General features: G+C 41.7%; 1 protein-coding gene across 1 annotated transcript in view; it reads left to right on the top strand.

Moving 5' to 3' along the window:
- Window positions 1–7,209, top strand: part of LOC141259552 (cystatin-2-like) — a 17,457-nt gene extending 10,248 nt beyond the window's left edge. The window contains exons 2-3 of the mRNA XM_073675730.1: window positions 2,062–2,175; window positions 6,953–7,209. Of these exons, the coding sequence (XP_073531831.1) occupies window positions 2,062–2,175; window positions 6,953–7,030 (192 nt within the window). The 3' untranslated portion in view covers window positions 7,031–7,209. The remainder of the gene's footprint in view (window positions 1–2,061; window positions 2,176–6,952) is intronic.
- The last annotated feature ends 5,797 nt before the right edge of the window (window positions 7,210–13,006 follow it).

Raw genomic sequence — 13,006 nt, 5'->3', positions numbered from 1 at the left:
TGTACAGCAGTGACATCAGTGATTGCTGATGTCACTGAAGTATAAGTGACCCGGATCGCCGAGGGACAATCGTTGGCAGTAATCGTGGATTGCGTCATGACGGCGGACAGGAGAGGGTTATGGTTTTGTATTTTTTCCTTTTTTTTTTCAGAAGATCAAGGGATTCAGAGGACTCAGAGAATAATATATATATATTTTTTAAAACCGTGTGTTTTTTATTTCATTAAAATACTTTATTCTGGCCGTGTAGTTATTGAAAAAGTGGTGACAACTTTACTACGCGGTTAGTAATAGGGGCGTCTACTAACCTGGGCTTCACGTCAGCCGCCAATACCAGGCTGACGTGAACCCCAACCCCATTACCCCCCTCGCCACCGCTGCAGGGCAGTGGGAAGAGCGAAGGCTAAGCGCCATATTTGGCGCATCTTATGGATCTGCCTTTTCTGGGACTGCTGTGGGGTGATATTATTAGCCGCGGAGGGGGATGCTATTCATGGCCCCTTCCCTGGCTATTAATATCAGCTTGCAGCTGTCGGCTTAGCCTTTTCTGGTTAGATTTTATAGGGGGACCCTACATCAATTTTTTCTGCAGTCCCCCTGTAATCTAGCCAGTAAAGGCTAATAAAACAGCTGTGGGCTGATATTAATAGCCAGGAAACATTGTTGGCTAATAGGCCCTTCCCTGGCTACTAATATCAGCCTCCAGTGGTCTGCTTTCCCTCTGCTGGTTATAAAATTGGCGCGGGAGCCCACGCCATTTTTGTTAAATTTTAGGCTCTGTGCCCACGATACGGACGTACCAGCTCTTTGACCGCATACTTTTTGCTGCTTCCAAAACTTTGCATTCTATTTAACACAGGTAAATCCGCATGTAGTCACTGAACCTTGCATATTTACCGCATTCTATACTTTATAGTGGTCAAATTTCTGTTGTGGAGACTAGCGACACCGCAAGAGAATTTGACATACTGCGGTCCTGAAAGACGCGCTGCATGCCAGTATCCACGGGTGATCCGCAGCCTCTGATGCACGCATAGTGCATATGGGATTTCTAGAGATCCCATCCACTATGCTGTAACATCTGGACGCTGTATAAACACGCAGCGTCAAACCTGCAGCTGCTGCTGATTGTGGCAACTTACCCAAACTCACCCACATTATGTAAATTTCTGTAGTGGACACACTAGTCTCTGCTGCAGACTTTGACCGATTGAAGTGTCATTATGTGCAGTGGATTCACATGTACCGACAACAAAAGTGCGGCATTAGAACGCTGCGTTTTGGACTCAGCAAAAATATGCTGCGTCCAAAGCGCTGCTGAGTCTTGATCGTGGGGACTTAGCTGCTAACGAAACAGCTCTGAGCTGTTAATTATAGCCAGGGACCATGTTTGCCTAATGGCTCCTTCCTAGGCTAAAAATAGCTGCTCACAGCTGCCCCAGAAATTACATGAATGGAAATGCTAATGAAGATTGGGTGAATGGTATTAGCTGACACTTATTTGTTTGGTGGTGACAAGGTGTCATTCAGACCCTTTCATCACCAAACCTAATTAAAGTAAATTAAAGAGTTAAATGAACACACAGACACAGAGTAAACACTTTATTTGAAATACAACAGACACATTCTTTAATCATTTAAATTAACCAATATACTCACCCCAGTTCTGACGGTAATCCAAGGGTTTAAGCAATGTCCCACCAAATAACTTTATTTAGCTCCAAAAAGCATTCATTGGTGTACAAAAACGCTTCAAAAACCCCATCAAAAGCGCGTCAAAACCTCACGTTTTTTTCCGCAGTGTTTTTCCTGCCAAGCCGATGCAGAAACGCTCAGGAAATTTCTGCTTCCAATCCTGAACGTGCGCACATAGGCTTAAGGAGGTGAAATAAACTCTGATCAAAGCAGTTACACTCTGGTGGCAGCTGCACAAAACAGCCAGCACCCACAATGTATGTAACATGCTCAGCTCCTGAGCCCACCCCGCACATGTTTTATACATAAATATATAAAGTGGACTACCGTATAATTTACTCTCTCCCTTTTTATTTCCCCTCAAAGCTTGTAAGCGGGATTTTATATCATTTCGATGTGGCTGTTGGACGGACACAGTGTAGAAAGCCGACCACAGATGAAAGCAACTGTGAACTCCATACAGATGCCACGCTCGCTAAGGTATTGTCTAGCTTCAAAGTATAACATGGAAAACTGCATGTGAAGTTTGACGTATGAGTATATGTGAGCAGGGCTTGTCAGTAATCAATATGGGAATGATGAGTGTCACCGATGCAGCTGCACAATAGCTCATGAAAAGGCGATTGAATACAAAAACTGTGCATAGGTATATAGAGATAAAACTTGTCACTAATCTAATGCATGCATGTAAATTAATAGGACTAATCTCCATAGGATAATAGATCTCACAATCCTGACTGCATCTTATGCAGCTGTTTCATAAGCTTTCGGCACTGATTGTTTGTAAGGGTTCAACAACATCTATTTCCCACTTGATGTAACAACTATATACACATGCATATATTACAATTTATTCTACCCCTGAGGAAGCTATGGGTGTACAGCGATACCCATGGGGCTCTATGGTAAGTGTTTTATAGTGCCTGAATTATGTATAGCTTTTCTTTATATACTGCTCTCTATACACACAAGCCGCACTCTACTTATTATGGTAGTGTCAACTTTTTCTTGAACATTGACATCAGCATTTAAGCCACACGAATACTGCCTGGCTTTGCAGTGCAACTGTGCAGAATGAGCTGTTACTCAAAATTCGGGGGCATTCTTACAGCCGCCACTTACAGTATAGTGAGTGCCGTGACTGTAGCCCCCATGACTGAAAGCCAGCGGCTCTTTAGAAGAAATAGGTTAATTTTCTCCATATAGTTGCAGTTTCAGTAAGGCAGTTGGTCATCATTTTAATGCCATTTACCTGCTGATTACCATATATTTTCAAGTAAATAGCATTATTCAAGATGACTGGTTCCCTTTTAAGGAGTAAAAGTTTCAGCTTGCTTGATTGTATAAAATTGAATGATCTATAGACTCATGGTTCATGTATGAGCGACCCTAGTGTTCAGATACATTGAGTACCAGGGCCGAATTGGTGACAAATAATTTTCTAATATAGATATAAAAGCTTACTTTCACCTCCCTTGCCAGCGCCGTTCCAATAGTATCTGCACTCACTTTCCTGGGACTCCCGTTCAATTGTTTTGCCACGTGAGCCAAGCGCCCAATCAGCACTGGCATCAATGGCCCCACCTTCTTTCGAATTGAACATGAAGAGGAAGACTGGGCTGCAGCTGATCTGACATCCTCATCATGTTAAATTTGTCCAAAGGCAGGGACAGTGACGCCAGCGCTGATTGGGCGACAGGCTCATGTGTCACAACGCCGCATGAGAGCCCCGGGACCGCTAGTGCCGACACCGATGGAAAGGCTTCGTTACTGGAGGTGAGTGTAAGCTCTTTTATTTTATCTGGCCCAAGCGTGGGGTATTAGAAGGAGTTGTCCAAGTAGTGAACAACTTCCTTAATTACCAGGCTAAATATATGAAATCTGACCAGTGTCACTTCATGTGGTAATAATAATTCTGGTCTCTCCCCACTACAATAATACCAAACATGTGGCCACTTACTTATGGTTGAGGCACAGTGGGGCTCAGAACGAGGGGGGTCATTTGGGTTTGGGAGCATAGATTTCACTCTATTTTATTTGAGGGGCTGTTGGAGACGTGTCACTTGAGTCTTTGTTCTACCAGTTACGAGGGAACCTTCTATATTTACACATTTACAGTAACAGATGACGGACCTGAGTGGGGACTGGTTTTGTGAGGGATAAGTTAAGAGTTTTGAAAACATTTTGGGGTACATAACATTTTTTGATTGCTTCCAGAATAAGGCTGGACCACATTCTTGTGTTCTAAGCTGAGCACTTAGGCTGCGTGCACACGATGCGTTTTTCATGCATTTCCGCTGCGGAATTTCCGCAGCGTAAAGGCATCAAAAACGCTTGGTAATCCGCACCCCATGGTCCCCAATGGCATTCCGCAATGTCAATGCACATGCTGCGGATTTTTCCGCAGCGTTTCTGCAGCGCTCATAAATCCGCAGCATGTTCATTAATTTTGCAGAAGCACAGCGGAAGCGCCACCATTGACTTGCATTGAGACGCATAGAATCCGTGTCTGTACATTTGTACAAGCGGATTATATGCGTTTCAATGTGCGGATGGTACCCAGTTCTGGAGGAGAGAAGACTCTCATCCAGACCTGGGTACCATTGTACCTGTAAAAAAAAGAATAAAATAACAAATAAAGTTTATATTCACCTGTCCGGCGGCCCCTGCAGCGCTTCTCCTTCCAGGGCCTGAGATGACGTCGCGGTCATGTGACCGCAGGCTGTCTCGCGAGATGCCGGCAAACCAGGAAGGAGCGCGACAGCACACGCGGCGGCATCGGGGGTAAATATAGCTTTATTTTTTTATTTTTACGGTCACACTGTATAAATGCATGCCGTTTGCATGGATTTATACAGTGTGACCTAGTTGTCAAGCACTTTCCAAGAGATGCTATCGCTTGGAAAGTGCTTGTCAGTCCGCATGCGGAAACACATGCGTTAACGCATGTGGATATGTATGTGAATCCGCATGTATTCTGCAGGAAAAACACATGCATAATCTGCATGCGTTTTTTCTGCCAGGGAGATGCAGAAATGCTGCAGAAATTTTCTGCTTCATTTCTGCATCGTGGGCACATAGCCTTACTTCGAGGTTTTCGTGTAAATCCCACAAAAATGTGATTCAGTCAAAACCTCCTACAGAACCATCCACCATAATGAGGCAGATGGAGACACTTTGGAGTCCATTTGGCTTCTTCTCCGGTAGTATCCATCTTTTTAGGTGTTCACAGAACTGTAGTCGTCCACACTTGTGCGCTAAAAAGACGCCTAAAACGATGGGACATCGCTGAAACGCAGACCAGACTTTGTCCAACGGGACTCCATCTGCCTCATAAGTGAGTGGTTCCATTGGGGATTTACACAGAAACCCCAACCTAAGCGCTCAGCGGAGAGCGCAGGATAAATGTGATGTGAGAAATGTGAGCCAAACCTTGTTCTGATTTTTCGAGGGGTAGAATGAACATATAGACAGCAGTTCAAGAACAGTTCTTATTTTTGTTTTTGTGCGGTTCACCATGCGGTATAAGTGATTAGATGACTTCATTCTTCGAGTTGATTACAGCAATACCACATTTATATGTTATGTTTTGCTGCTATCACACAGTAAAACTGCTTTTTTAAAAAAATATATATATTTTGTCGCCATATTCTGAAAGCTGTAACTTTTTTATTGTTTAGTGAACAGAGCTGTATGAGGGCTTATTTTTTTGGTACCATTTTGGGGCACATTATTTTTTTTTTATGCTTTTTCAGATTTTTTCAGACACAGAATGAACAAAAACTAGCAATTCAGTAATTGTTTTTATCTACTTTTTTTGCGCCGTTCACCCTGCAGTAAAAGTGACCGATTTGTTCTACGGGTCCGGATGTACTTGAATTGAGTAAAATCCTCAGCAAAAACGCAAATATATTTCCCTATTTGCAGCGGATGTTTGCTGTGTATTTGACTGACTCAATTCAAGTCAATGAGTCAAAAATGCGGCAAAACCGCACAAAGAATGGACCGCACAAAGGTTACACTCCTGTGCAATGCTGTCCTCTACAACAGTCACATCAGTGATTGCTGAGGTGACTGCTGTAGAAGTGACCCGGATCGCCGTGGGACAATCTGGATTAGAGAAGTGACCCGGATCGCTGTGGGACAATCTGGATTAGAGAAGTGACCCAGATCGCCGCGGGACAATCTGGATTAGAGAAGTGACCCGGATCGCTGTGGGACAATCTGGATTAGAGAAGTGACCCGGATCGCCGCGGGACAATCTGGATTAGAGAAGTGACCCGGATCGCCGCGGGACAATCTGGATTAGAGAAGTGACCCGGATCGCCGTGGGACAATCTGGATTACGTCATGACAGCAGACAGGTGAGGGATATGGTTGTTTTTTAATTTTGGTTTCTTACAGGAGACAAGTGCTTCGAGGATTGGCGTTAGGTGATTATACAGTGTTTTATATTTGTACATAAAAGATTAAAACCGTGTGGAATTTTGTTTAAAATAAAAGACTTTATTCTGGCCGTGTCTTTTTTGAAAGACATCAAAAACCTTACTACGGGGTTAGTAATGGGGGTGTCTTATAGACGCCTCTCCATTACTAACCTGGGCTTCTTGTCAGCCCCCAATACAAGGCTGACATGAACCCCACCCCTATTACCCCACTCGTCACCGCTACACAGCAGTTGGAAGAGCTGAGGCTAAGTTCCAGATTTGGCGCATCTTATGGATGTGCCATTTTTAGGGCGGCTGTGAGCTGAAAATGGAAAATCGCCATGTCATGAGGGGGTTAAAGGGAATATGTCACCACTCATTTGCTACCACCAGAGAGCAGCATGATGTGTGATTATATATAATTGTGGATACAAACTGTAGAGGTGGTGGAGTTATACAGGGCTCCTTAATATGAAGGACTACGTAGTAGCAGGTTTACTAATCCTCCTGCGGATAAAACAGTAATTTTATCAAAACTACAGCAAGCGGCCTAGTGAGTGACACCTCTGCAATCAGAGTATCTGTCTCTACATTATGCTGCTCTCAGATTAGCTGTCAAAAACCTGATGACAAACTCCCTTTACTAAGCATGTGAAATAGAAATCTATAAATCTCTTATTTATGAAGCTTCATCGTCCATGTCTTCTACTGTGGTTGTGAAAACTTGAGCTTTTTGGTAGTAGAACTATGCAAGATGCTTACTTACCCATGAGCTGTAATGAAATTGTATTAAACTGCTAATTCTGACTGGTCTTTTTTTTTTCTTGCAGACTACTACTTGCCACTTTGAAGTGTACACCATTCCTTGGAGATCTAGCACCAAAATGAAGAAATCTAAATGCGACTAATATGTGCTAATCCAGCATATTGAGGCTTTTACCATGGCATTTTATTCATTTATTACAACATAGAGTGTGATATAAGTTGGTAACTTGTAGTATTAACTCCTGAGCTATTCACAAGGGATAATAGCAATAAGTAAAATGTATTCTTTTTAAGCATAATAAACAAGTTTCATTTCAGAAAAGTGTCTCCTCTTCGTTTTCTTTTCATTGTAGTGTACATAGATTATAGCCTAAGAAAACAGTAAGTAATTACACAAAGCAGATTTTTTATATACTTTGACGTCCTGTTCCATAATGTCATTTGTGCAGTGTTGAATATCAGTGAAGTTCTGAGGACTTGGAGATATTGAGATCAATCACTTGACAAATTTTTCCAATAGCTAATATTGTAATCCTGAACCATATAGTGCACACAATGTCTAAATGTATAGCAGAATAAACAATGGCTGACAGTAAAGAAAACCTTGATCCACTGATCCACGGGTGCTTAAAATGAATAAACGCAGCTCTCAAAAATTTCCAGTAAAAAAAAAGTAACTTTTTTTTTTTACTTGTGGTCATTGCAGCGGTTCAGTCCTATACCGTTGGCTTAAAAAACACATTAGTGCCACAAACAGACTCTATATTTGTCTATCTCATAGTCTTCAGTTAGCGTGGAAACACACATGCCGCTTGTGGTCGGTGTGGCCCACAATTATCGGACAATTATTCTCTGCGTAGTTTGTCCGCAGATCGCAACTAAACATTGCTTTTGCCCCATTAAAAATAAAACAAACAAAAAAAATACACATTTGATATCGCTATGTTCGTAAAAGTCCAATCTATCAAAATCTATATAAATGTTCGTTTGTTCAACATCTTAAATCTGCGGCCTCCGCTCTGGGCCCTGAGCTGGGTCAGAGCCTCGTAGCAGTGGGTGGATAGCTAGCGAGTGCAAATCCCACTGCGCCACCGGCGGGAGCAGCGCTGTGATCTGGCTGGTACCGACCTGGGACATGTCAAGCGGATCACCCCGTCCTCCTCTGCCGCCTGCCTTCATCTCTGTGCCCCCCCTTGTCACATTCCCTCTGTACTAGAGAATTGCATAACTAGCAATCCCTGACATGTCCGACTCCATTGTGACACCTGACAGCAAGTACCGACCTCTTTAGTGACCTGTGCAGAGTACAGGCCTGCAGGGGTCACAGGGTACAGGCTGCCACCATGCCTGCCTGATGGGCACAACTATCAACAGCACCAGCATTGCCCATCTGATATATATCTCTATATCTACACAGACAATGGAACAACAAAAGATATTGTATACCCACAAGCATTGTAAAATTAAATATTTTAGAAACGTGTGCTCTCTTTTCTTTCTTTTCCTTTTAACCAGACTGAGCCACAGCAACGCGTGGCCGGGTACAGCTAGTATATAATAAATTAAGCCGATCCTTAAACAATGTAACAGGAAAAAAAATTAAGACGCCAGAATTGTTTTTTTGGCCGCAGCAACATTAAGAGGCGCTCAAAACATCGTAGCTACACCAAAGTGGTATAAGTAAAAGGAACAGCTCAGGGAGCAAAAAATGAGCCCTCACACACCCCATATCCCGAAGATTGAAAGTGGGTCTCGGATAATGGCGTCACAATCAAAATTTTCTTTTAGAAATTTCAGAATTTTTTTTCACCACTTAGTTTTTTTTATTTATGCATATGTGGTATCTGCAAAATCGTACTGACCTTCAGTATCTTATTGCTCGATCAATTTTACTGTATAGTGAACATGGTAAATAAAAAACCCAGAAAACAATTGTGAAATTGCACTTTTTTTTTGCAATTTCAATGCACTTGGATTTTTTTCCCACTTTCCATTGCATAATGTGATAAACTGAATGGTGTCATTCAAAAGTACAAAATGTCCCTCAGAAAACAAGCTCTCATATGTCTTTGTGGAAGGAAAAATAAAAAAGTTATGGATCTTGGAAGAAAAACCGAAGATGAAAAAACGGTAATTGGCCGAAACATGAAGGGATTAAGACAAGCTGTAGCAAATGTGGAGGAAATTACACAGCAATAGTGATTAGTGTAGATATGAATCCAGCACTGGGGTGAGGTAAAAGAAAGCCCAGCACAATCTTTCTGTGTCTCCCTTTGCTTTTTCCCTCTCTCCATAGAGTATAATCGACTGTGTCACGTGACACCACAGTAAGCTGACAGCCCACAAGATGGACTTGAGCTGCTTTTTCACAGTTGATGGTGAGGTCAGAAGGCTAGGGGTAAAAGATAGAAGTTTCTGATAAGTGGGGAAGGAAGCAGATTTCTCTGATAAGATATAGTGCACAGTTTCTTACATTTGCCTGCACTATTGATGTATGCAAAGTTTGTTCAAAATACAGTTCTCATTTAAGGCCACGGCATCAATTGCATAACTTTTCAATTAGATCAAAGAGGTTTTGATAAAAAGAAAAGCCAGAAATTGCTCTAGGCTTTTTTTACATAAACTTATAAAAACTTGTAGCAAATTCTAAATAGTTACCTACAGTAGTTTTCAAAATAATATCAGTGAATTATGACTAGCCAGATTAATCACTGTTTTTGGTATAAATTATATTACCACATGTCAAAAATATACCAGTTGGTGCAGTAGATTCTAAGAAAACCAGCAGACTCAGCATTCACAGCTTGCATGTTTTTGACACTCTGTATTTGAATAATTAATTGAAAGGGGGTGTGTTCAAAATAATAGTAGCATGGAGTTCAATTAGTGAGGTCAATCATTCTGTGAAGAATTAGTATGAATCAGGTGGCCCTTATTTAAGGGTGAAGCCAGCACATGTTGTACATGCATTTCTCCTTGAAAGCCTGAGAAATATGGGTCATTCGAGACATTGTTCAGAAGAACAACATACTTTGATTAACCCCTTTAAAGCCCAAGACGTACTAATACGTATCTGCGCACTTGGCTTTAAGAGCCTGATACGTATTAGTATGTCTTTGCGATCGCGCCCACACACAGGCTGTGCGGGCGCGATTGCTGCCGGGTGTCAGCTAATTGTCACAGCTGACACCCGGTGCTATGTACTAGGAGTGGTCCCGCACCTCTCCCGGCACATTAACCCCCGCAATGCTGCGATCGAACTCGATCACAGCATTGCGGGGGCAAGGGGAGGTGATCGCGATACTCACCTCTCCTGCCGGCCTCCAGCGCTGTCTGCCGCGGCCTCCCGGATGTTGCCATGACGGCCTGATGTCGTCATGACAACATCCGGGTCACCAGACAGCAGGAAGATATTTTAGTCATGCGCAGTGCATGACCAAAGTATCTTCTGCATCTGCAGCGCTGACAGCCTGCATAGCACAAGGATGGTGCTCCATCCCTGTGCTATACAGGCGATCAGAATAAAAAAAGTGAAAGTCCCATAGTGGGACAAAGAATAAAAGTAAAAAAAAGTGTCAAAGTGAAAAAAAAAAAAAAAATTGTAAAAATATAAAAAAATAATCCACCAAAAATAAAAATATAACATACCCATCAATAAATATTATTATGAAAAAAAACAATAAAAGTACACATATTTGGTATCGCCGCGTCTGGAACGACCTGACCTATAAAACTGTCCCATTAGTTAACCCCTTCAGTGAACACGGTAAAAAAAATATAAATAAAAAACAAAGCAAAAAACAATGCTTTATCATCATACCGCCAAACAAAAAATGGAATAACACGCGATCAAAAAGACAAATATAAATAAAAATGGTACCGCTGAAAACATCATCTTCTCCCGCAAAAGAACAATCCGCCATACAGCTCCATCAGCCGAAAAATAAAAAAGTTATAGCTCTCAGAATAAAGCGATGCAGGAAAATAATTTTTTTTCTATAAAATAGCTTTTATTGTGTAAAAGCGCCAAAACCTAGAAAAACTATATAAATGTGGTACCACTGTAAATGTACTGACCCGAAGAATAAAGCTACCTTATCAACTTTACCACACGTGGAACAGCATGAAAAATTTAAAAAAAAAAACAATTCCTGAATTGTTGGTTTTTGTTTATTCTGCCTCCCAAAAATCGGAATAGAAAGCGATCAAAAAATGCACGTGCCTGAAAATGGCACCAATAAAAACGTCAACTCATCCCGCAAAAAACAAGCCGTCACATGGCTCTGTCGGCCAAAATATGGAAAAATTATAGCTCTCAAAATATGGCGATGCAAAAACTAGATTTTACAAAAAAAATGCGTCTTTTAGTGTGTGACAGCGGTCAATCATAAAAACCCGATATGATTCTGGTATCACTGTAATTGCACCGCTCCGAAGAATAAAGTCGTCTAATCACTTATACCGCACGAGGAATGGCGTAAAAAATAAACTCTGGGGTTAGGGTTAGGGTTGGGCTAGGGTTGTGCTAAGGTTAGGGTTGGTGTTAGGGTTGGACTAGGGTTAGTGTTGGGATTTTTTTCAAAAGTAAAAAAAAAAAAGATGACGATATGGTGACTAGTGTTAAGCGCAAGTGCTCGCTACTTGAGTTTGCATCGGATGCTCGGGTATGCACTGAGTATTGCGGGTGCTCGAGTGACATTCTCAAGTCTCCGCCCCATATGCTTCATGGACAAAAAAACCTTGCGGGGATTGCCTGCCATGCACGAGCGATCCCCGCATGTTTTTTTTTGGGTGTCTAATAACCGTGAAACATGCGGGCGGGGACTCGAGCATGTCACTCGAGCACCCGCGATACATGGTGCATACCTGAGTACCCGATGCAAACTCAAGTAGGGAGCACTTGCGCTCAAGACTAATGACAACTTATTCAATATAGTGACCTAATGTTATCAAATTCTGTGTCTTACCTCTGGGTTCAAAATGTTCACAATACCCCTTGATAAAATCCTTGAGGGGTGTAGTTTCCAAAATGGGGTCACTTGTGGGAGTTTCCACTATTTAGGCACATCAGGGGCTCTCCAAACGTGACAAGGCTTCCGATCTTGATTCCAGACAATTTTGCGTTCAAAAAGTCACACAATGCTCCTTCCCTTCTGAACTCTGCCGTGCGCCCAAACACTGTATTTTCCCCACATATGGGGTATTGGCGTACTCAGGAGAAATTGCACAACAGTTTTTGGGGTCCATTTTCTCCTCTTACCCTTGTGAAAATAAAAAAATTGGGGCTAAAACATAATTTTTGTGGAAAAAGTTAGATTTTTTTTCATTTTCACGGCTCCATGTTATAAACTTCTGTAAAGGACTTGGGGGTTCCGGGTGCTCACCACACATCTAGATAAGTTCTCTGAGGGGTCTAGTTTCCAAAATGGTGTCACTTGTGGGGGGTTTCCACTGTTTAGGTACATCAGGGGCTCATCAAACGCAACATGGCGTCCGCTAATTATTCAAGCAAATTTTACATTCGAAAAGTCAAATGGCGCTCCTTCCCTTCCGAACCCTGCCGTGCGCCCAAACATTGTTTTTTCCCCACGTATGGGGTATCTGCGTGCTCAGGGGAAATTGCACAACAAATTTTGTGGTCCATTTTTTACTGTTACCCCTGCGAAAATAAAAAAAATTGGGTCTAAAATAACATTTTTGTGAAAAAAAGTTAAATGTTAATTTTTTTCTTCCACATTCCAAAAATTCCTGTGAAGCACCTGAATGGTTAATAAAGTTCTTGAATGTGGTTTTGAGCACCTTGAGGGGTGCAGTTTTTAGAATGGTGTCACTTTTGGGTATTTTCTGTGATGTGGTCCCTAAAAAAAAATGGTTTTGTAAATTTTGTTGGAAAAATGAGAAATCGCTGGTCAATTTTTAACCCTTATAGCTCCCTAATAAAAAAAAAAAATTTGGTTCCAAAATTGTGCTGATGTAAAGTAGATGTGGGAAATGTTATTTATTAACTATTTTGTGTGACATATCTCTGATTTAAGGGCATGAAAATTCAAATTTTGAAAACTGTAAAATTTTCAAAATTTTCGACAACATTCCGTTTTCTTCACAATTAAACGCAAGTT

The sequence above is a fragment of the Phyllobates terribilis genome, unplaced genomic scaffold, assembly GCF_046119375.1.
Source record: "Phyllobates terribilis strain yellow unplaced genomic scaffold, ASM4611937v1 Scaffold_3__8_contigs__length_932513732, whole genome shotgun sequence".
In the NCBI taxonomy this organism is placed as follows: Eukaryota; Metazoa; Chordata; class Amphibia; order Anura; family Dendrobatidae; genus Phyllobates; species Phyllobates terribilis.
Note: the sequence above shows the minus strand (reverse complement) of the source record. Positions and strands in the feature narration are given on the sequence as shown.